The 24,445-nt window shown below is 50.1% G+C and overlaps 1 protein-coding gene across 4 annotated transcripts in view; it reads left to right on the top strand.

Moving 5' to 3' along the window:
- The first annotated feature begins 5,425 nt into the window (after positions 1-5,425).
- The window catches only part of PLEKHG4B (pleckstrin homology and RhoGEF domain containing G4B), a 57,980-nt gene continuing 38,960 nt past the window's right edge, over positions 5,426-24,445 (top strand). For all 4 annotated transcript variants that reach the window (XM_072958924.1, XM_072958925.1, XM_072958926.1 and 1 more), the window contains exon 1: positions 5,426-5,548. In XM_072958924.1, the coding sequence (XP_072815025.1) occupies positions 5,498-5,548 (51 nt within the window). In that variant the 5' untranslated portion in view covers positions 5,426-5,497. The remainder of the gene's footprint in view (positions 5,549-24,445) is intronic.

Genomic DNA, 24,445 nt, shown 5'->3' with positions numbered 1-24,445 from the left:
CATCCCCACTACCTGGTTCCAGAGTGCTTTCATCTCTAGAAAAGGAAACCTTCTATTTAGCAATCATTACCATTCAGCTCCTACTCCCAGCCCCTAGCAAACAATCATTTGCTTTCTGTCCCTGTGGATTGATCTACTTTATGTATTTCATAGATAGAATCATACGATGTGTGGCCTTTTGAATCTGCTTCTTTGAGTTAGCAAAATGTTTTTAAGGCTCGTCCATGTTGTAGGGTGCATTAGAATTTTACTCCCACCTATGGATGAATGATACTCCATTGTATCATTCATGGACCATATTTTGTTCATCTGTTCATCTGTAGATGGACTTTGGATTTTTTCTACCTTTTGGCTATTGTGAGCAGTGTTACTATGAACATTTGTGTACGGGTTTTCATGTGACCTTACATTTCCATTTCTCTTAGGCGTGTACCTAGGAATGGAATTGCTGGGTTACATACTGACTCCATGTTTAACTTTTTGAGGAAATACCAAACTGTTTTCCACAGAGGCTGAACCACTTCACATTCTCAAGAGCAGTGTACAAGGATTCCAATTTCTCCATCTCCTCACCTACATTTACTACCTCTGTAGTCATCCCAGTGGATGTGAAGTGGGGTCTCATCGTGGTTTTGATTTACATTTCCCTAGTGATTGGTGATGCTGAACGTCTTGTCATGTACCTGTTGACTGTCTGTACATTTTCCTTGGGGAAATGTCTAAGTCCTTTGCACATTGTAAATGGGTCATTTGTCCCTGTTGTTTCTAGGAGTTCTTTCTATATTCTGGATGTCAGTCCCTTACTGAATATATGATTCACAAATATTTTCTCCCATTCTATGAGTCATTTTTTCATTTTCTTGACAAAGTCTTTTGAAGAACAAAAGTTCTTACTTTGGATGAAGTCCAATTTATATATATATATTTCTTCTTGTGTTGTTTGTGCTTTTGGTATCATATTTAATAAACCACTACCAAATTCAAGGCTATTCAGATCTATCTCTGCTTTCTTTTAAGAATCTTGTATCTTCACACTTAGGTTTTAGAGCCTTTTTTAATTAGTTTTTTGTGTGTGGTATGAGGTAAAGGTCCACCTGTACCCAGTTTCCCAGCATCAGTTGTTGAAAAGACTGTCCTTTCCCCACTAAATATTCTTGAATCCCTTGTTGAAAAGTATTAGACTATATATGTGATGGTTTATTTTCAGGATCTCTATTCTGTTCCATTGGGGTATGTCTGACCTCATGCCAGCATCGTACTGTTTTAATTGCTGTAGCTTTGTAGCAAGTTTCAAATTCAGGTTCTGTAAGTCCTCCAACTTTGTTCTTTTTCAAGATTGTTGTTGCTATTAGTGGCCATTTCCAAGTGAATCTGAGGATCAGCTTTTCAATTTCTGTGAAAAAGGCTGTTGGAATTTTTATAGGAGCTGTCTTGAATCTGTAGATCATTTTGGGTGGTATTGACATCTTGACAATGTGAAGTCTTCCTATACATAAACACCTGATGTTTTCCCATTTATTCAGGTTATCTTTAACTTCTTTCAGCAATGCTTTGCAGTTTTCAACATGCAAATCTTTCACCTCCTTGGTTAGATATATTCCTAAGTATTTCATTCTTTTAGATGCTATGTTATACATGGAATTACTTTCTTAATTTCTCTTTTGGATTGTTCATTGCTGGTGTATAGAAACGTGCCCACACTTAGAGGTCATGAGAATAGATGAGCCTCCTTCTCAAACTCTTCCAAAAAATTGAAGAGGAGAGAATACTTCCCTACTCATTCTCTGAGGCCAGCATTACCCTAATATCAAGGCCAGATAAGACATCACAAGAGAAGAAAATTATAGACCAAGATCCCTGATGAATAAAGATGCAAAAAATCCTCATCAAAATTTTAGCAAATAGAATCCAATAGCGTATTGGAACGATTATTCACCACAAACAGTGAAATTTATCACAGGAATACAAGGGCAGTCCAACATAAGAAAATCAGTCAATGTAGTACATCACATTAACAGAACAAAGGTAAAAAAATGATCATCTCAACTGATACAGAAGACGTATTTTTAAAATTTCAATACCCTTCATGACAAGAGCTCTCAGAAAACTAGGATTAGAGAGAAAATTCTTCAACAGGTTAAAAAATATTTATGGAAAGCCCACAGTTAACATCATACACAACGGCAAAAGCCTGAAAGCTCTCTCCTTAAGATCAGGAATCAGCCAAGGATGCATTTTGCTGCTTCTAGTCAACATTGTACTGGAACTTCTAGCCAGAGCCATTACAGACACAAAAAGAAATAAAAGACATTCAAATTGGAAAGTAAGACGTAAAACTATCTCTGTTCACAGTGACATGATCCTATACATAGAAAATGCCAAAGAATCCACACACACACACACACACACAAAAGGTTACTAGAGCTAATAGATAAATTGAGCAAAGTTGCAGGGTACAAAACTAACACACACAAATCAGCTGTGTTTCTATATACCACCAATGAACAATCCAAAAAAGAAATTAAGAAAGTAATTCCGTGTATAACATAGCATCTAAAATAATGCAATACTTAGGAATATATCTGATCAAGGAGGTGAAAGACTTGTATGCTGAAAACTGCAAAACATTGCTGAAAGAAATTAATTTCTAACCCTAACCCTAACCGTGGTCCCTCTTCCCTTCTGTCTGCACATTCAGTTCCCTCTAGACACACCTACGTGTGGATGCTTCCAGGCCGGTATTTCCTGACTTCCTCTCGGCACCAAGCTCTCACAGCAGTCCAACCACTCAACATGTCTAACAGCATCTCAGCACTAATGTGTCTTCTCCCAAATCTGCTTCTCCCATCTCAGTAAATGATACCAACTTCCACCTGCTCACCAGGCCTCAAATCCCTGAATTGCTGTCTTAGTGCTAATTCCTAACTGCAGAGAGCAGAATCCACTGAAGCTAATTTACGCAGTATGGGAAGCTATCAGGTGAGGTATGCCATCTGTGACAGGGTGGGTAACCAGGAACAGCCAGTAACATCAGCAACCTGGAAAAATTCCTGACAAGTCTATAGCATCCTTTTAGGAAAACCCCACGGCCCTGTTCCCTCCTACTCAGCGCTAGCGCTGCCAAGGACAGGCCTTAACTGCCCCGGATGAACCAAACACCTCAACCGCCAATTTGCTGAGACAGCCACCACTCCCGTGGTTCCTCCCACACCTTCGGTGGTGCATGTACGAGCACAAGCAGGCACATCTGTACCTCAGATGCAAAGGACCTGGGGCAAGTGTCTTTGCAGTCGCCAGCATCTGCACGCAGGGAGCACGCACGGTGGCTGGCAGGGGCCGAGATCAGCTAGTTCACTGCCTGCCACCTACCTCCTTGGCTTCTTTGTCCCTCACTCTCCAGACAGCTATCAGCCAGTCCTCTCAGCTCTACCTTTAAATGGATCCTGCTTCGATCATTTTTCACACCCTCTGTGATTCCCACCCTAACCAGCCCCCATCGCTCACTCGCCCCAGGATCACGGCAGTCACCTCCTGACTCACCCTGCCTCAACCAGCTGTGGTCTCCACCCTGAGCCAGGGTGAAAGGTTTGGAACATAAATCAGATAACATCACTTCCTGCCCAAAGTCTCTGCGCAGTGGTTCCCCATGACACTCAAAATAAAACAAAACTCACCTCTATCACTACATATCCCTGCAGACTTTCCCATCTGGTCTCTTCACCTGTGCCCTTGTTCACAGTGTCTTAGGTACAATGGTCTTCCCGTTGTTCCTCAAGCACACAGTTCTGTTCCTGCCCACCTCAGGGCCTCTGCACAGGTGGGTCCTTCTGCCTGGAAATCAGCTCCCTCCCTGGTCCCTGCACAGTCTTCCCTGGCTCAGCCATCTGCCTTACTCAGATGTGATTCTCTGTTCTTTGGTTTACTGTTTTGTCTCCCTCCATTGGAATGTCACACCCCCCAGGAACCTGACAGGTGTCATACAGTGGCTGGCAGAAAGGAGGTGGTAAGTACCTTCTGAGTAAATCAAACCATTTCAACAGTCCAAGTTTGGGAGGAAATTTCTTAGGAAACATCCCTGTTTCTATGCATGCACAGCAAAGGACTCAGATCCCGGGACACTGCAGCTGGAGAGCACATGCGGACTACCCTGTGCAGGCCCGGCTTTCCTTCTGCACAGCAGAGGTACAGCATCTGTGTGCCCCAGATCTCTAGTAAGAGCTGCACCCTGACCAGGCATCCAGGTCACTGGTGACCTCCCCTGCTGCCAGCCCCTGGATCCTGGACGACAAAGCCGCCGTTCTGGAGGCATGCCAACAGCCCGAGGTGTGTCCTGGCAGGACGGCAGAGGTTTACGCAGCGCAGCATGGCTGCTGTCCCTAGAGCGTCAGGCAGGTGAGCAGGTGAGAAGAAGGTGGGGGAGGGGCTGAGGGAGGGGCACCCAGGTCCCCAGCACCGAGAGGAATCCGGGAATCCTAGCAGAGGAGCCAGGCAGGGAGCCAGCAGAGGAATTCAAAGCCCGGTACTGGGCGAGGGAGCCGAACTCAGGCCGCCACCTCAGCTTCCTTCACCCTATACCTGCCGCCCTTCGGCTCCAACACGGCTGAACTTCATCGCTAAGTGACTGGCCCGTCCCGCAGTGGGCGGGCTGAGCCAGTGCCCCTGCTTCTAGTCCGGACGCCGTGCTGGATGAGGCACCGGACGACGGGCGGGCGGCTCTGAGGCCCCTGCGTTCCCCGCACACCGCGGGTGCTCCACGAGCCGGAGCCCCCGGCTCGGAGCTACAGGGAAGGAGCTGGCTTCCCGGGGTCGGGGAATACTTCGTTTTCGGAGGTTCTCCGCAAACCTAGGCGTTAGTGTCGCAAACCCAGAGAGAGCGCGTTCAACTCTGGCGCCCGACTCCCGAGGAGGGGAACGCGGCCGCTCGCTCGAGGCCCAGAGGCGCGCCAGCTCTGTTTACCCGGCAGAGAGCGTCCCGTCCGGCAGGCAGAGAGGCCAGCACATCCACGCCGGCAGAAGGCGGTCCGCTCCACCTGCCCCAGGGGGAATCGCGCGCTGTTGTCTTCACTAGTGTGTCTACCCCGGCGCACGTCAGGTGTGAGTCTGTCTACCCTGGGGAACATCACGGTGCGATAGTCTTCACCAGCACAAGTCCGGGTCCGGTCCGCCCCCGCGGAGATCAGACGCCGTGATACAGACACTGGTCCGAGAACAAAATGGCAGGTCTCCAGCCCGTGAGAACAAGAGCAACTGGGAACGCCGCCCCTGTCCGGCCCCGCCCGGCGCTGGGTGGGGGGCGGAGCTCGCCCCCACCCCCGCCAGGTGAGGGCGCGGCGCCGGCACCCGCCTCTCCCCCGACCCGGCCGCAGCCCCGGCCGCGCCCCGGCTCCTCCTCGGGGCGGGGAGGGGGCGCGGCCTGGGAGGGTCCGCCCCGAGCCCGGCGGGCGGGCGGCCTCCGCGGCTCTGTCCTCCCCGCGGCCGGGACAAAGGAGGCGCCACCATGGCTCTCCCCGCGGCGCTCGGCCGAGGCGACCGGGGCTCGGGCGCCCAGGTAGGGACCCCGGGGACGCGGCGGCTGGAGCGGGAGGGCGCTTGCGCTGTCGGTCACTTAAACGAAGGTGTAGCAAACTTTTCGCTTAACCTCATGAATATTTATGAGAGAAGTGTGCTTGTCAAGACAGATTTGCATTGCTGGAGTTTGAAAGGGGTGCAGGGGGAGGGGCTGTAGGACAAAAAGAGGCCTGAGAAGTTGTCGCCGACAAGGAGAATGTTCCTAAGCTGTTCACTACCTCAAAACTGGTAGGGCAAACCAATGAACTTTGCTCACGAAGACAACGAATTTTACTTTAAAAATACCAGGGTAGGCTTTTATATACTGGAACAGCCGCTGATTTAGACAACCGACCCTGCCTGGTAAACAAGGCCCTCCATCCAGGTTCGGCAGAGTGTGGCGGGAGCGGTTTCCTACTTCACCTGATCTGCAAAAAGCGTGTGGGGCGCGCCTTTCCCTTTTTCCTGTGAAACGGGATCACAGAACAGTTTGGTACAGTAATTACACTCTGCTTCTGTTACCCAACAGCACTTTCACTTCAGAAGTTTAGCTGGTACTTTCGGGTGTCTAATTAAGACTTAAAACATATAATTTAAAAATCAAGTTAAACATAACTGAAACTGCATAATTTACAGTGAGTGTTAAGTGAGCTTTGCTGCATCCTGAAGAGCGATTTCAGAGTGGGCAGAGGGGAAGTGAGGGTGGGCTTCCCCTTCTTGACCCTCCCTCGGATTCCCAGGTTCTCTGGGCCAGGAGGAACTTTAGAGACCACTATTTGCTCTCAGTGGACACGTTCAGACTTGGAGATGCTCCTGTTCACGATAGAGCCACCTCCCTGTCCTGGGGGGCTGGGTTTCCCCCGCAGAGACCATGCACCCACTTCTGAGGAGACACCCGGCTTTGATCTCACTGTTTGGTATCCAGTCTGCAAATAGAAGGGAGGCCTGGGTTGGGTGCACAAGTGGACTGTCCAGGTGGGCCACAGAGGGCAGAGCACTGACCTTCCCAGTGGGCTAGGTACCCAGGTGCAGGTGACCTGTGGTTTCATCCTGTTAGAAGGGCCCTATGTGGGTCTAGTCTGAAATCGCCTTTGTGAAAGGTAGGCCTTTATGTCTGTGGTATCTGTTAGTTCCCGAGCCTGCTAGTGGTCTCACATGAATACTTTATTATTTGTAAAGCATCCCAAATGCTGTACTAATGAAATAAAGTTGGCCCTGAATTTGCCCTGAGGCTCTCTGAGATATGTGTTCACAGCTTGTATCATCCAAGCAAATACAGAAGACCCCAGATTCCCAGATCTCAGCATTTTTTATGAGAATCGTTCAAGCACAGCTCACATGCCTCCCTCCTCACAGGCAGATAATGTGCCCTCTATTTGTGCTTAAACAAAAATCAAGTCACTCAGAGTCTGCTAGCCCTAACAGGAGTCTGCCATGGCAGGCTACCCATTCTGCAGATGGAGGGAGCCAGGCTTCTGTACTTGTCCTGTGGCTCCCAGCCGAGAAGCAGCCTGGAAGCAGTGGCTTTCCTCTCCACACTCTGGGCCCTGAAGCAATGGTGCCTCTGCCCAGTACTTACCCTCCTGCCCTGTAAGAATAGAGCTTCTATGCCCTGCTCTCCGTGGGAGGGTTACTGGGGATTACAGACTCCTTATCTGTGTCCCTCTGCCCCTGGCAGGGCCTGGCACTCAGTACACGTGCACAGGCCAGTGCTCACTGGTCTGGACAGAAGAATGAACCCAGAGAGATGACTGGTCTGACCTTAGAGTCCAACACACTCCTGAGGGGGGAGTGAGGTGGGGGATGGAGGGGTGGGCTGTGAGGTGGTATGTCCTGTCCTCCACCAGTTGATCCTAAGAGGTGCTGGGAATCTGGGGTCCTGTGAGCAGAAGGTGTCCCTCAGTGGCCATTTACCCTACAAGAGGTCCAAGAAGACAGGTGCCCGTGGAGTGGGGAAGAGGCTCCCACCCTGACCCAGATTAGAGGTGCACCCACACTCACCCTCTGTTAGCTGTCAGCCCTGGGCAGGAAGTTCAGCCTCTTGGAGGTTGTCTGTTTGTTTACAGGAAGAACCTGTGCCCCACCCACCTCTTGGAGCTACAAAGGCTCTAATTTTAAAATGGATGTGTAGGTGCTTCTTGAAAGGAAACCTAGGTCATCACTTACCTGAACGTTCCTGAGTTGAGGGCTGCCTCTGTGCTGATGTCTGGGACAACTTTCCAGGTGTCTCAGTTCACACCTGGGCCCAAGCTCTCAAAGACAGAGCTTTCAGATACTTCTAGACATCATATAACCTTACAGAATTTTCCCCCAAGGTGAGAGAATCAGGTTGTGCAAAAGATACTTTGTGGTGAATTTCTTCTATATGACATTAAAACTACGTCTGTTTCTGAGACCTGGGACAGGGATTAAATCTAATGCCAACAATGGTTTGGGACAGGAATTAATTCAAAGTTCTGCACTAGAATTGTTCAAGTTTGCCAGGTAATGAGTATGTGCACCCCCAGGAGGTGAATTCTCCTGGAGAAGTCTCACCTGCCTGCAGCCGCACAACCTGGGACCCCCAACCCTGGTAGGCTTCAGCCTCAGAAAGCCCCCTCTGCAGCATTCCCCCCCCTCCAGGCCCTTCCCTGCCTGGTTTCTCCAGACAGGATTTGAACCCACATCACCTTGTGCCTGACTCCTCAGTTGCCTGTCTCCCCAGGTGGCACTGGCTTTATTTCATTCCCCTGTTTCTCTGGTGCCTGGAATAGTACATGGCACACAGCAGGTGCTCAACATGGTGACGACCCTGAAGCTCACTCTCACCCCCCGCCCAGTGCTGGCCTCTGGGGTGGCACTGATGCACAGCTTGCCCTGTGGCCTGAGCTAGCATGATTCCTGAGACTTTTAAGAATAAAGTAGCAGTGCCAGGTTACAGCTGATTCTGGGAAACAACTTGTCCAAGTGTGATATGGAAAATAAGGCCCAGGACGCTTGCAGCAAACGGCTTGGCAAGACCTGGTGTGACGTAATGCATGTGCTTTGCGTGTGGTTTTTGAGGTGGGGATGATGATGCCACAGAGCAGAGGAGAAGAAATGCCTGCATTAATTTTCTGGGACTTTATTGCCAAGTGGTTTGATAGAAATGCTCTGACCTGGAATTAGCTGCGGGCCATCAGGTGACCTTGCCCGGAGAGTGAGGAGGTTGGAATGAGTTTCTGAGAGCTCTTGGGCTCTGTCCCTGGCTAGATTGAGACATCAGGCAGTGTGGACGGAGGCAGAGGGCTCGATGGTTGGGGATGCAGGCTATGTGGCCAGTGTGGCCTGGGATCAGTCCTGACTCCCACACTGGGTGGGTGGGCAAGGAAGCCCCTCAACCTCACCATCCTTAGAATGGGGAAGACAATCACATTACAATGTGCTTAGGATAGTGTCTATTATTCTGTGATTCTGTGAGTCTGTAATAGAGAGGAAGAGTTTCATACAAATGGGAGATAAAAAGATCGAGTTATCATTTTTCTGTCAAATCATTTAAGGAAAGATGTTTGTGAAGCTGTCTTCAAGATATGCTGATACACAAAGATATCCCCAAGGGAGAGGAATTGCAACTACGATTATGTGCTATTTTAACAATGTGTTCGGGTAGCTTTTTAAAGAAATGCTTTGTACAAGTGCCAAGATCAACATGTCATGAACTCCACTTGAGTTCAAGGGTCCCAGAACTCTCTCTATGGCTTAATCAGAAGGACGAAAGAAGACTTCATTGGAGCAAGCACTTAGCTAGCCCAGAGCACCAGGCCTGGTAACGCAGAGTGTTCAGTTCTCGGACTGATTCTTGCCTGTCCAGAGACACCAGCAGTCTGTGACGGCAGCCCAGAGAGTCACGGTGACGTTGGCCTGAGCAGACCAGCCTTGGAGACCAGTGTGACCTCTCCCAAAGCACATGTTCAAACAGGAAGAGCATGTGGAAGGCTGCTGGGGACAGCGAGCAACAACAGCAACAAATGAGGAGAGAAGTGTCATCCCGATTTCTGGAAGGTGCTGGAACTAATTTTCATTTTAATTTTAATGGGGTTAAATTCACACAACACAAATTTAGCCATTTAAAGCAAACAATTCAGTGGCATTTAGTCCATTCACAATATTGTGCAGCCACCACTCCTGTCTAGTTCCAGGATTCCAACACCCGAAAGCAAAACCCCACAGCCATGAAGCACTTTCTTTCATTCCACTCTCTCCCCAGCCCCTGGAAGCACTACTGTGCTCTCTGTCTCTATGAATTTTTCCACTCTGAATATTCCATATAAATGGAATCATAAAATATGGGACCTTTTGTTGTGTTAAAATACGTATAACATGAAATTTGCCACCTAAGCCATTTTAAGGGTACAGTTCAGTGATGTTAGATACATTCACATTGTTTTGCTGCCATCACCACCATCTGTCTCCATGGCTTCTCCAAGTTGTAAATCTGAAACTCTACGCCTGCTGAGCAACAGCTCCTCACGCTGCCCTGCCCCCAGACCCTGGCAACCACCATTCTGCTTTCTGTCTTTATGACTGTGCTACACTAAGTGCCTCTGTGAATGGGCTCACACAGTATCTGTCGTTTTGCAACTGGGTTACTTCACTGAGCACAAGTCCTCAAGGTTCATCCACATTGCAGCATTATCAGAACTTCATTCCTTTTTATGGCTGAATAATACTCTGTTGTACGGATGGACCACATTTGGTTTTTTCATTTATCTGTTGATGGACATTTGGACTGTTTCCATCTTTTAGGTTTTGTGAATGATGCTGCTATGATCATGCATTTAAAAGTTTCTGACTCTAACTTCTCCCAGCAATGTTTTGTAGGTTTCAGTGTACAAATCATTTATCTCTTTGGTTAAATGTATTTCTTGATATTTCATTCTTTTTAGATGCCATTATATAATGGAAACTATTTTCTTAATTTCATTGCTGGTGTAGAGAAACATAAGTGATTTTTGCATGTTGATCTTGTACCCTGCAACTTTGCTGAATCTATTTATTAGCTCTAGTAGCTATCTTGTGGATTTTAATTTGGGATTTTCTGTATGTAAGATCATGTCATCTGCAAGTAGAGATAGTTTTACTTCTTCATTTCTAAATTGGATGCCTTCAATTTTTTTTCCTTGCCCAGTTACTCTGGCTAGAACTTTAAGGGCAGTGTTGCATAGCAGTGGAGAAAGTTAGCATCCTTGACTGGTTTCTAATGTTAGAGGAAAACCTTTCAGTCTTTAACCACTGAGTGTAAAGTTAGCTGTGAAGTGCCTTTTTATCATGTTGAGGAAGGTACTTTCTATTCCTAGTTTTCTGAGAGTTTTTTTTTTATCATGAATGAGTGTTGGAGTTTGTCAAATGCTTTTTCTGCATTATTTGAGATGATTATAGGGTTTTTTCTCTATGTTCTATTAACATAGAATATTATTTTGATTGGTTGTTGAACCACCCTTGCATTCCTGGGATAAATCCCACTTCATCATGGTGAGTAATCCTTGTAATATGCTGTTAGATTTGGTTTCTTAGTATTTTGTTGAGGATTTGGAACAAATGTTATAACTCTGCTTTTAAATTTCATTATATTATGCAAGAATACTTTTTTCAAGTATATATATATAATTTTAATTGGAGTATAGTTAGTTTATAATGTTGTGTCAATTTCTGGTGTACAGCATAATGCGTCAGTCATACATGAACATACATATATTTATTTTCATACTCTTTTTAACCATAAGTTACCACAAGATATTGAATATAGTTCCCTGTGCTATACCGTATAAACTTGTTGTTTATCTATTTTATATATATTTGTTAGTATCTGTAAATCTCAAACTCCCAATTTATCCCTTCCCACCACCTTCCGCCTGGTAACCATGTTAGTTTTCTACCTCTCTGAGTCTGTTTCTGTTTTGTAAATAAGCTCGTTTGTCATTTGTTTTTTCAGATTCCACATATAAGTGATATCTTATGGTATTTTTCTTTCTCTTTCTGGCTTCCTTCACTTAGAATGACAATCTCCAGGTCCATCCATGTTGCTGCAAATGGCATTATTTTATTATTTTTCATGGCTGAGTAGTATTCCATTGTATAAATATACCACAACTTCTTTATCTAGTCATTGGTCAGTGGACATTTGGGTTATTTCCATGTCTTGGCTATTGTAAATAGTTCTGCTATGAACATTGGGGTGCATGTATCTTTTTGAATTAAGGTTCCCTCTGGATATATGCCCAGAAATGGGATTGCCGGATCATATGGTAAGTCTATTTTTAGTCTTTTGAGGAATCTCCATACTGTTTTCCATAATGGCTGCACCAAACTACATTCCCACGAGCAGTGTAGGAGGGTTCCCTTTTCTCCACATCCTCTCCAGCATTTATTGTTTGTAGACTTTTGAATGATGGCCATTCTGACTGGTGTGAGATGATACCTCATTGTAGTTTTGATTTGCATTTCTCTGATAATTAGTGATACTGAGCATTTTTTCATATGCCTATTGGCCATTTGTATGTCTTCATTGGAGAATTGCTTGTTTAGGTCTTCTGTCCATTTTTGGATGGAGTTGTTTGTTTTTTTCTTATTAAGTTGTATGAGTTGTTTATATATTTTGGAAATTAAGCCCTTGTCAGTCTTGCAAATATTTTCTCCTGTCCCATAAGTTGTCTTTTTGTTTTGCTTATGGTTTCCTTTGCTGTGCAAGTAAAAATACATTTGAAGAATGTAAGTTTTGAAATAAGAGGTGACCTCTTTAAAAACAAATTGTTTCAAGGCCGAAACATAAAATTACTAGGAAATCTGCAGAAGTTTAAGACTAATTTTTAAGACTTCAAAATGTAGCAACTGGGAAAAAAGCCACTGGGGAAGGAGTGCTGTGAGGTGAATCCCTGTAAAATGCTTAAGCAGTGTCTAACAGGTACCAGTGCCTGTGGATCCTTGTGAGGATTCAGCAGCCTGGGTCAGGCCTTTTGCACTTGAAACACCATCATCTGAAGGCACAGATGTCAAATGTTTACTACTGTCTAATTAAACTCCTGAGCCATTGAACGGATGTGCAGACCCAGCAGTGACAGCGCTTCAAGTAGAGTCTTGATTAAGTGGGTGTTCAAAATATCCTGAATTGGTTTTAAATAGAATTATAACTGGAAACTACAAAAAAAAAACCCAAACTCCTCACTCCCCTCCACCCCAACCTCCGCCCCACCTCAACCTTCACCCACCCCAACCTTTTGTTCGATGGTGTACTCATTAGTGGTACCAATCAAAATGAAGATTCAGGATTAAACTTTGGTTACTTGAGCTGAGAACTGTCACTTTATGGGCTCAAGGAAACCTATGTTACAAGCAGAGTGGGTCTATCACTTGTTGTCCAAGTTGAAACATTTTGAGGCGAAAAGAGAGCTATTGCCTTAATCACAAGTGAAAACCTGGACTACGTGGGAAGCCCTGGACAGGACTCTGGCCTATGACTTGGGGCATCACTGCCTCCTGGAGATGGCGTTCTGAACAATGAGGGTCGCTCTCCACCGTGGATGGGGGACACTTATGGACAGGTGTCTGCCAACTTCCCCCCTGGACCAAGTGTGTGACTCCCAGTGTGAGCACCTCAGCTGGGCAGTGTAGACCTGCTGCCTACATGGCCCCCAGTCAGTCCCCAGGGAGCCCCCACGTGGAGCCAGCTGGACCATCAGCAGGCGGGGCTGCACCCTGTCTTCACGAGCCAGCACCCGGCAGCTCTGCCTGGTCAGCTGCCCACACTCTGAGCCTGGCAGCCACTGATGCTTCTCATTTGCACTGACTCTGCTCTCCTGTGTGGACTCCAGGAGTCGTAAGCCCCTGTCAGGCCGTTCTGAGTGTGGTTTGGGGCTCCAGGCTCAGCCTCATCACCAGACTCAAGATCCCACCAGTGTCATGTGGCACGTCTTTCTCTGTCCCTCTCTCAGGCCCCCACGTTGGAAACCCACCACCCACTCACATTGCAGCAGCCACACTCACCCATCTGCCTGTGCCTGGGACCTTGTGCTTTGTGGTCACTTTCTTGGGGCTGGGGAGGCAAAATCACTACTGAACACTCCAAGTACACTCATCACAGATTTCTCCTTAAACTGCCTGCTTTGCTGTTCTTATCATGCATAAAGGTACTTTGGAGGGGTGGGGGTGCAAATTTTGCTTAACTGTGCTGCCGCTTCCCTCTGCCTTCCTGCATCCCAGTGTCGCCTCATGAGCTAGCCCTGTAGAGCTTTCCCTGCCAGAACTTCTGCAAACTTAGAGCCTCCACTCCACCTTCTTTCTGAAAACCAAAGGTGCTTCAGCCCAGGCCCAGCAGAGATTCCCGACAACCTCAGCCCAGGGTCAGCAGTCAACATCTGTCCCACCAAAGCTGAAGATTAAGTCTAAATCACGAGGTCCTTTAGGAAAGCACAGAATCAGGGGTAATTTAAAAGCATATCTGTGGTTTTCCAGTAACACCAGAAATTGTGGGCTTCGTACCTTAATGGTTAATATCAAATTAGGACCTGTAATCAGCCGCCTTCAAGGCACTGTCAGGCAGAGGAGCACTGCCAGGCTGAGAAGCACTTTCCTGGGACTCCTGCACTCCCGTTTGAAGAGCCCACATCAGACTGACCCCAACTTTGCTCACAGCTGTGTCGGGGGTCCCCACTCAGGATGGTTTGGAAAGATGTTATTTAACACTTAAAACTAGTAGTGCAAACATAAACTGTCACACTCCCACTTACCACGTTGTATCTGATGCTCTTGTCTGTGTAGGAATGTAATCTGAAAGTGTAAAAAAAACCAAAAACACAAACTTGCAATTGGTGATTTAGGTGAAGTCTGCTGTCATATCTACAGTTTAGAGAAATAGTTCCAATCGTCCATCAAGAGTGTCACTTGGAATTAGCTGTTTCTCTGTGGGAAACATGTGAACGGTGTGGGGAGGCCAGGTGTGCTGGCTGAAGCCAGGATACCAGGCAGACACCGGCCAAGCGGCTGGGCTCAGACAAAAGGAAACTTAATCTGCTTTTGAAGTTGTTCTGGTTTGGCTCAGTTTAACAGTGAGGTGAACGACAAAGGACGACAAAAACTTGGAGGGATGAAAATAAGTTTTCATCTTCACACATGAGAAGCACACATCTGACCGAGCTGAAAAATTTCAGGAGCACTTTTCTCTCCTGCCAAAGGGTCTTCTAGATGCATTAAGCGGGAAAGAAAGGCTGTTACCCATGTTTCTCCGAAAGAACTGTAAGTATGGATGCAGAGACAACAGATGCGCCTTGGCCGAGCAGCCCAAGCTCGCCCACAAGCCTCCTTGCTCACTCGCACTCTGCCTGGACTGCATCTGAATGGAGGAACCAGGGTAGGAAAGCTAAGTTTGTTGTCATTAAGACTACAGGAGATTTTTTTTTTAGGTTGACACGATCTTTTCTGGTTTAGCATGGTTTAGAATAAACAAAACTCTTACTTCCAGCTGAAAGCATATTTCAGCATGAGGACACCAGTCTGTGCTGATGGTGGTTAACATCAGTTTTACACACTTTTTATCGGGCACCTTCAAAGAACTGAAAGAACTAAAGAACTAAGTTCACCCAAACTGCCTTAAAAACCAGTATTTCGTTGTCAGTTTGCATTTTGTATTAAAAAATAAAAAGCTTTGAAGTCCTTTCAAGATGAAATACACTGTTACCCTTGTGGACTAATTGGTGGGTTAGATTCAGAGTAATCTTCCATTGACAAACAAAGAAAGCAGATAAGCAGAGGTCTGGGGGCTTTGTGCTGTGCCACCGCTGATACAGAACTGGTTGACGTTTACTTGTGGTGCCCCCAGCCCGCCCTGGCTCAGCCCGGAGACCAGCCCGCCCTGGCCAGCCTCTTCATCCTCTGCACCTCCACACCTGCCCCTCGCTTCCTTTACTTCTTTGGTAGGTCCGTTTCCCCTTCACACTGAGGGTGGGGCCATGTGTGTTGACCGACCACTGCAGGATCAGCAGGTGAGCAGTAAGGTGGGGTCACTCCCTGGTCACTGCTGGCACAGTGGGCTCCTGAGCCCTGGGAAAGCCTGGATCCGGGACCTTGTGTTTGTAGCTGCTTCTGTCCTGGGCAGAGACCAAGTGAACATGAGCAAGGACTTCCTGTGTGTCCATCATTACCGAAGGGTAATGCTGCGTGGGAGGCTCCTCCCAGGACTCCACAGCTCCTGGGTTTTGAGCTCCTTGATGAGGCCATGAAGTGCGAGAAAGGATAACTGCTTTTAGACGTTTTCCATGCACTTGACCATGAGGAGAAATCAGCAAGCCCCCAGAGACAGAGGCAGTGGGTGGCCATCCCCTCAGCCTCAGGCTCAGACCACTAACTGCCCAGCCTCCAAGCACAGAGTGAAATAAGGAGGGATTCCATGTCACCGTCAGTCATTTGGAATTTGTGTTGGGTCAGAGAATGGTGGTGTTAACACAGCACTTGCTCCTCCATGTCTTCACCCAGAGGTAGCTGGGGCCCATGGGACTCGGCTCAGGAGGCAGAGTGGGGGCTGCCTTGTCCTCTGTTCTCATGCCCCTCGCAGCCTTGCAGGGGTTCCTCCCCGGAGGTGGGGTCAGCAGGCTTGCAGTGAAGGGCCGGACAGAAAGCAGCTGAGGCTTTGAGGGACCATTGGGTCTGGGTCCTAACTCCTTACCTCTGGCTGTGTCACAGCAGTGACCATGGGCAATACACAGAACGAGGGTTGCTGCATTCCAATGAACTTTACTTATGGCCGCTAAAATTTGAATTTCAGATAATTTTCACATGTCATTGACTAGTGTTTTTTTCCTCAAGCACTGGTTCCGTGGTTTGCCGGCCCCTGAGCATCAGGTAGAGAGCTGGAGGTCACCAGGGTGCCCCCCACACCCCTGCTGACGTCCTGGTACCCCGTCTGCTGGGTGGAGGCTGAGAGGCAGCCTCTGCAGAGAGCGCCCAGAGGAAGAGTCTGAGCGCATCTGGTGGAGGGCGACTCACCAGAAGATAAAACAAGCCAATTCTGTGAAGTCGGGCGGACTCAGGGGTAAGAGAGGGGCCACCTTCATGCCTGCAAAACTGATGCAGCCTCCTAGGCCTAGCCTGCAGCAGAAGAAGGTGTGCAGGAAGAGAGGCAGGCAGTCCAGGTGTGCAGCTCCTGTGGGAGAGTGGCCAGCAGGAAATGGCCCCCACCTGCCCACTCGGCTTCCCCACCTCTGAGGGAAGGCACTCTGATGTTCTGTCCGGGGAGGGCTGGTTTTAGAAATGCTTGAGAAGTTATGTTTATTTGATTTTGTTGTCTAACCTAAGGTTGCTTCTGTTTGTGATTTGTTTAATGCCAAGCCTGGATAGGAAAGCAGGCCCCTTAAAACATGATTAAAATGGAAAAATGAGATCCTGCTTGAACAGAAAAGGGAATCGTGTTGATAAAAGGCCTGTGGCTTTGGAGCTGAGGGCTGCAGGGCGTGTTGGCAGGGAGGGTGCAGGTCCGCTGCTTGTCCCTAGAAGAGAGCCTCTGGTGGGCCCTCTCAGATGCCCGCTTGGCACCTGCGTGGCCAGGGCCCCTCCTGAGGTCCAGCCCTCCGTCCTTGCAGCCACTCCGTGTAACAGCTGAGGGAGCAGAGGTGAGACTACGCGAGTGCCGGGCCTGGCCTCTTCCTCACACCTCGGTCCCCCGGACACATGCCAGGGACCTGCGGGGCTCGATGGCAGGTGTGGGGGAGGGTCCCGAGTCCTTCCCACAGAGCAGCCTCTGCCCACCACACTGCCAGCCAGCTAGTCTCAGCGAGTCCCTAAACCTCGCGCTGGTCTGGAGTCTGGGTGGGCCTGAGGAGCGAGGATCAGTTTTAAGGCGAAGTAGATGGGATGTAAGCCTTCCTTGCTCAGGGTGGACTCGGGGGTGGACTGGGGCATCTGATGCGGGAGGAGAGTAAAGGAAGTGCAGCCTCTATCCTCTTGGCCCCAGAGAAGCGGCGTACCAGCTCCCCGCTGGCAGAGTGTCCAGCGCTGGTGGATTTCCAGTGATTACACGCCAGCTTTAGAATTATCAGTCAGGGATAGCGTGATGCAGCCTCAGTAAGTCATGTGTAAATTCAGAGAAGACATTTTCAGGGTTTATTTGGAATCATTATTTTCTGGATTCACCTGCAAGGCCTGTTACAGAAAGTACAGCCCTGAAGCTTGAACCCTGAAATAGCTCCTTTGTTTTGGCATCATCCTAATTTGGCCCTGAAAACTGAAAAGTGTTGGTACCATGAAAAAACAAAGTCTGTGGATGAAGAAACTCAGTGTGGAGATGTTTCTGGAACACTGTCAGTCCCCCCACCCCTGGAAATACAAACACCTAGAGCCACCAAGCCAACAGGGAGGCTGGAGCCCAGGGTTCTGCTCCTATCCCACCCCCCCAGGCTAAGTCCACCAGAAAGCTCCAGCTCAGGATGCACCCACGTGTCTGCACACAGCTGGTCCTGCAGGTACACTTATCAGGAGGGCACCTCAGTGTGGGTGTGGCTACCCTCGTGGGAGGGGTCCCAGATGCTGCAGTCACCAATGCCCTGCCTCCCAGAGGGCATCACATCAGCTTCATCTGGGATCTGGGGTGCTGCCCAGCTCGCGGCAGAGGGAGGGGTTCGAGGCGGAGCATGGGTCTGCTTGCAGAGCTTCTGCTCAAACCGTGTGTGCACTGCCACCACGTTTCCTTGCCAGGAGCCACTCCTGATGCCAGTGGGTGGGGGCATGCCATCCTCCCAGGGAGGCAGGGATCCGTGGATAACTGTCCCCACAGAGGGTGTGCAGTTTCTGCCGGCTCCGTGCCCATGTGGAAGGCAGGTCCTCTCTGTCCAGCACCCTGCAGGACAGGTGTTCCTCAGAAGGGTCTTCCATGTAAATTCAGCTCCTTTAGAGCCTGAGCGTCTTGGTCATAAGATTTGGTCAGGCATTTCCCTGCCTCCCTCTTCTAAAGATGCTGTAGGTGTAACTCAACTCCGTGAACGGTCCAGGCGACCACGTGGTGCACTGGCTGGGAGCAGACCCTGGTTTTGGAGACATGGGCCCAGAGGACAGCTAAGCGCTAAGTGAGAGTCTGAGCTTACAAGAGAGCTCTCCTGGGTTAGGGAGGCTGAGAAGTGTCTGTGGAGGGTGTGCAGTGAGCCACAACAGCCTGGGATCAGTGCCGGGAGCACTGGCCAGAGAGAGAAGACCTCAGCCCAGGAAAGGCCCAAAACTGGAGGCTGGACTGGGTGGTCCAGCTCCTGCCTCCTCAGCCCAGGACAGGCAGGCCACACCAATGTGGATCTTGTCCCCGGGCCCTCCATTCAGAGGCAGCTGCAGCAAGGCCATCCTAAACCTCCAGTCCCCTGTAGAACGGACGCCTCCCACCCTTGGGGCCCTTCACACAGGGACGTCACTAGAGCAGCTCCTGTGTGCATCTCGGACGTGGGGACCTGCCGGCATCTAAGACTGGCAGGTGACAGGGGCTGCCAAGGCTGCTTCCAGAGTCTGGCAGTATTTCTACTCCTTGTTACGAAGCCCCTGCCTGATTCATAGTTCACTGAATCCTTAGAAACCAACTCCTGGGCATCTGCTCAGAGGAGCCAGAATTTCCCTGGAGACAGCTGCCTTCTGCATCTGTCTGGACACCTGCAATATGTTTAATTAAAGACCACATCTCTTTTAGGCCTGCTGCTTCCTCCACAGGCCGGTAACCTTAGCAGTGTTGCCATGGCTCACTGACAGAGCTGTGGCAGGTCTAGTCCAGGAAGGAAGTCGTGGATGCATGAGTCCTGATCAACATCCACACAAGACCCGTGCTGTTAGTATCAGAAAGGAAAGCAAGGAGCTCAGACAACAGGCTCCTTCAGAGGCTCTACTCGCTGCTATGAAATTTACGGACCCTTAGTTTGAATATGGAAGAGCTGGGAATAGCCTAGTCTGCTTCCTTTCCTGAGAAAAACACCGGTGGGGCCCCGTCCAGCACTTGTATTTTCAGATGAAGGTCCTGGTCCTTAGATTGAAATTTTGCTTTTGAGATTTTAAAAACACCTTAGGCTTAAATACAAAGTTGTTTTTTAACATTTGCATGTCTATTTATTTTAACACTTTTTTGTTTTTAGTCTGATAGAAAAAATTGTATGCAGTGTTTAATATCATAATTTAATAACTATGTAGTATTTAATAATGTAGTATTTCATTACACACTGCACTTTTAAAAGTTTCGAGTTAGACAGTATTTTCTCATGACTGTCTCTGCCATCTCCCTGCGTTTCTGGAGTTCTGTCCAATGGCTCCTCCCACTGCAGAGTGGCCGAGAGCAGCTCTCGATGAAAAACAAGGCTGCAGAAGTGAGAGGTAGAGTCCAGGGAGGTGCACGGCAGGAGTGAGGTAAGTGTGGGCGTGCTGAGTGTTTGTGTACATGCCTGTGCCTCGTGCTCATGTGTGTACACGTGTGTGTGCATGTGCATGTGTGCAGGGAGGTGAAGGTGCAGGGCACTGTTCTGTGTGTGTACATGTATGTGTGTGTGTGTGCATGTGGGGAGACCGAGGTACAGAGTGCAGTCCGGTCCCCTTGTCCTCCCCTGGGGTTTGCTCAGTGTGCACTGTGGATGGCAGGCTGGAATGTGTGGCTTTCTGGGGCCTGCCCGCTGGGACATGCTCTCAGGCTGTAGGAGTTAAACACAATGGGCTGATTATCAGTCTGTAAGCCAGCTCCAGCTCCGCCCTCTCTTGCTGCTGGAGGAGGGGTGTGCCCAGTGGGACAGCCCCTCGTGCCCCCAGGGCACTTCCTCCCAGGACCTAGCCCACACCGACACCTGCTTAGCCCACTGGGCTCTGCCGGACTTGCTGTTCTCAGCTGATTGCCCCCATCCCAGGCACCCAGGCACCCAGACCCTGGCCCCACCCTGTCCTCCTTGTGGGTTCCTGGACAGCCTCTGGCCATTGTAGGGGACTGGGGGGGCCCTGCAGGAAGGCAGAAGGAATCCCTGGAATGCTTCTTGCCCACATCTGCATTCTGCTTCCATGGTGAGGCCGGCCTGGACCCCAGGCACTGCTATCTGCTTGCTCTGTGCTCCCGCCTGCCCTTCCTGCCTGGGGTCTGGCCTTGTTCCCTGGGGTCAGTTTTGAGGGTCCTCTCCACCTCAGATTGTGAGTCAGTGAAAGGCAGGGTCACCTTGAGCAGGGGTTTCTGGGAATGTTGGTGTGGATGGGGGTAGGGAACTGGGCCAGGCGTGGGCATCCTGAGGCTTCAAGCCGGACATGCCTGGTGTGGGAGGGGGCTCTGGCCAGATCACAGGGGTGTCTCTCATGGCTCACCTGGATGCCCCGCAACTGAGTATTCCAGGTGGGGCTGCAGCATGAGACCAGATTCCAGGTGGGCCAGGTTTTCTGGGCTTCAGAGAGGACAGGTGTCAGAGGAAAGGCGGAAAGCTGTGCTCTTTCTGCAGTCACCACCCTGGGCTCAGTTACAACCGAGAGGTTTAAAAGGCAAGTGTTGAATGGGCTGTGGAGTTGGGAGAGAAGGGGTCTCAGTGACATAGGGCTCCCTGGAGCCCCATGCCCAGCTGCTGGCACCCAGAGTCTCCCGGAGGCTTCTTGTGCCAGTTTTGGTAGAACAGGGCCAGGAAGCTGTGTGTCAGGGAGCTCGACGTTTGTGGACAAAGCTCTCACCAAGGCCCAAGGTCTCTAAACCCTGTCAGAGAGATTAGGGTGTGTGATTAGGACGCTCTTGGTGATCCTGAACTCTGACCTCTCCCTCCCCGTGCAACTTTGGGCCAAAGGAAGCTCCACCCCTTAGAAGCATCTTCAGCCTCCCCTGCTGGGGTGGGGCAGGGAATCCCTAACGAAGCAGCCTACCAGTGGAGAGCAGGGCCGGGTACAGACAGATCGGTTGTAGACAGGCTAGCACACCAGCCCAGCTGGGAGACTAAGCTTTCCAGACACGTTTTCTTTGACTCAGAGGTGGCTTCCTGGTCTCCACACACAGGAAACAGAGCCGGCCATCAGTCCCCTTGGGCAGGACCCCACGACCATCGCTGGGTGCTTTCAGGAAGAGGCCTCTCTTAAGAGCACCTGAGTGGTTGGAACCAGGTCGGCTGCCCAGAGCAAGTCTCCTGGGGAGTGTGGGTTTCACCCCCACAGGGCTGAGAAAGTGGCTATTGATGGAAAGTGGGCCAGAGCGAGGCCCAGTGTGGACGCCCCTCCATGCCTGGGGCCCCTGCTCAGGGGAACTGCAGGAAGGGCTCCAGTGCCCCATGGCGGGTGCCTGCTGCCCCCACATCCTGATTTTTGTGTATAAAATCTGGCCAGAGGCAAAGGCCACAGTGGTGAATTAAACAGTTACCTTGACCTTGTGGGATGGAAGTGCCTAGCTGACGGACCCTCCTCAGATGGTCCCATCCTAGGCTGTCGCCACCAGGGGTATCGTGGGGCTGATCATGGGGCTGCAGGAGGGGCCTTGGTGACCACAGCCCCCACCCCACCCACCACTCAGGCCTTGCCATGTTCTGCTTGCTCTTTGCACCCCAACGTCCGCTGCCTGTGGATTCTCAGGACGAGGTGACTGGCTGGGTCCAGAGAAGCCCCCGCCTAGCTGATGGTTGTGGACAGGCTGTGCCACACAGCTGCCTGGTTCTCCCCTCACCCCATCTGAGACCCCATCCTGTGTCCTAGACACCCCTACTGTCCCTGGGTGCAGTGACCCAGGTATCAAGGGCCCCCCACAAGACTGGGCATCTGGGCTCCTTGGTCACCTGGGGTGGTCACAGGGCAGGCATCCCGAGGTGGCTGTGCTGCTGCCTCTGACATTCTTGCACTTTCTGTCCCCATGGGGACATCGCACCCTGACTGTCCAGCAGTCTGTCGTCTTGGTGCCTTCCCTGGGGGTGGCCCTCAGTGAGTTCCTGCAGACCCTCTCCCGATGTGTGGGTCTCCCTGCCTGTGGCTGCTGGCGACCAATGGCTTTGTCCTGGGCCCGCACCTTTCACTCCCTCTATGAGACGCTGCACTTGAATTAAAATGAGAGCACTGAGGGGCAGTCTGGTAGGCTGGGCTCGGCCACATCTTTCCAGTCAGCCAGGCCCTAAATGGGTGCCCCATTCAGCTGGCATCGTTTAGGTCCTCACACACCTGCAGAGAGAAAACATCCCTTTCCTGTGACATTTAGCTGGTTCTTGCCTCCAGAGGAGAAGCAGTTTTTTCCAGCGGGTGTCCTTCCTGCATCTCTACGACAGGCCCCCCACGAGGCTCCCAGCCCCTGTCGTCTCATCGCCAGCACTTGCAGGGTGTAGAGGGTCATGGGGAGGGCCTGTGCACTGAGACCTCATCGTCTCCCCCAGGCCCTGCGCTGGGAGGAGCCTGCTGAGTCGGGGGCACCGCTGTGACGAGAAACGAAATCGCTCTCGTGTCAGTAAAATTTTACTAAAGTTCATGGGGAAAATACATCCCTCGTTGAAGAGCGAAGCTTTCAAATGTTTTCCCAGGCATAAATTTCCTGTTGTTAAAATGCAAAGGCAGCTCTGCTGTTGGCCAAATGACAGGGAATTTCCAGTGCAGCGGAATGGAAGTCACATGCTTTTACACCAGCGCTGGGTGAGCTGTCCCACTAACTATGTCACACTGGCCACAGCCTAAGCCACGGTGAGGTTTATGGTCCAGTAAACAGATGCAATCCTGAGTCCTGAAGCCAACTCGTGTTCGTGTGGGTGCGTTTGCTTCAAATTGGAACCCTGAGTTACCTCCGGAGAAGTCAGCCCTTTCCTGTCTACCAGGTCACTGGGATGTTTTGACAGTTTGCTAGGTTTTGGTGAATGAGTGAGTTACAGCTAACGGAGAGCGGAAGCAGGTGGAAACAGAAGTGCTCGACGGACATACTCCCACCCTGTGTCCACGCCCTCCTCATCCTCTGCACCCGAACAATTTTAAGATTCGCCCACACATACTTCTCCTGGGTCAGTACTTACGTACACGCACACATGCACACACACACTCGGCCAAGCAAACATCAGGGTGCTGATGCCAAACAGGAAATATTCCACGTGATGGAAACTTACCCTTGAAGATACTCAAACAACATTCTCTTTCTAAGCATTCTTATGGAAATCTTTCTGAAACATACTGTATACTTTCCTATTTTCTTAAGTGGAATCGAAATATTCCAGGTAACTTGGTTTTGCTGTGATGTGGTAGTTTTTGCCTCTCTGCCCGCGGGCTCCTGTGTGTCTGCTACTTCCTCATACAATTTGTATGTCCTAAGCACACTAAGTTGTCTGAGTCGTGTGCAGGTGGAAACGGTTTCCTGTACCCATGGCTCCAGCCTGGGGCCGCCCTTCATGCTTCGAGTGGTTTGTATCTGTTCTGGAGCGCAGACCCTAGACGTCTGCTCTGGTCAGGTACCTGGCTTATCCACCAGAACCCCCTCCCAGGGCAGGAAGGGCACCATCAGAGTGACTGGGGGCTCTGTCAGTGTCCTGAGCGCAGCCTCATGTTGCCAGCTCTCCCTGGACAAGAAGTGCCCAGACAGCAGTGTCAGCAGGAGGGGCTGTGCACGCAGGGGAGGCTGGAGAAGTCGCTCCGTTGGCTTTCCCAGGGATTCCTCGACTTACGTGCCCAGAAGTAGCCTCACAGTCGGCAGGCAGCTCCCCTTGGCAGCTCTTGCCCAGCCAGGCTCTGAGTAGGGATGGCCACACAGGGCGTGGGGCTGAGTGTGGGGCCTGACCCAGGCACGGCGGGAACCAAAGGGCAGAAAAAGGCCATGGAGGCCGCCATTGCCCCATAGGTGACCAGGGCTGTGGGATCTCGGTGAGTGGCGGTCCCTCCTCCTCACACTGGGCAGTTTTCAGAAGGTGAGCCGGTGAGACAGAGGCTGGAAGGCTGCTGACCACAGCTAACCTAGAAGCAGACCTGCCCCGTGGGT

Source organism: Vicugna pacos, chromosome 3 (genome assembly GCF_048564905.1).
Source record: "Vicugna pacos chromosome 3, VicPac4, whole genome shotgun sequence".
Taxonomy (NCBI): Eukaryota; Metazoa; Chordata; class Mammalia; order Artiodactyla; family Camelidae; genus Vicugna; species Vicugna pacos.
This window is presented reverse-complemented; position numbering and strand designations above follow the sequence as displayed.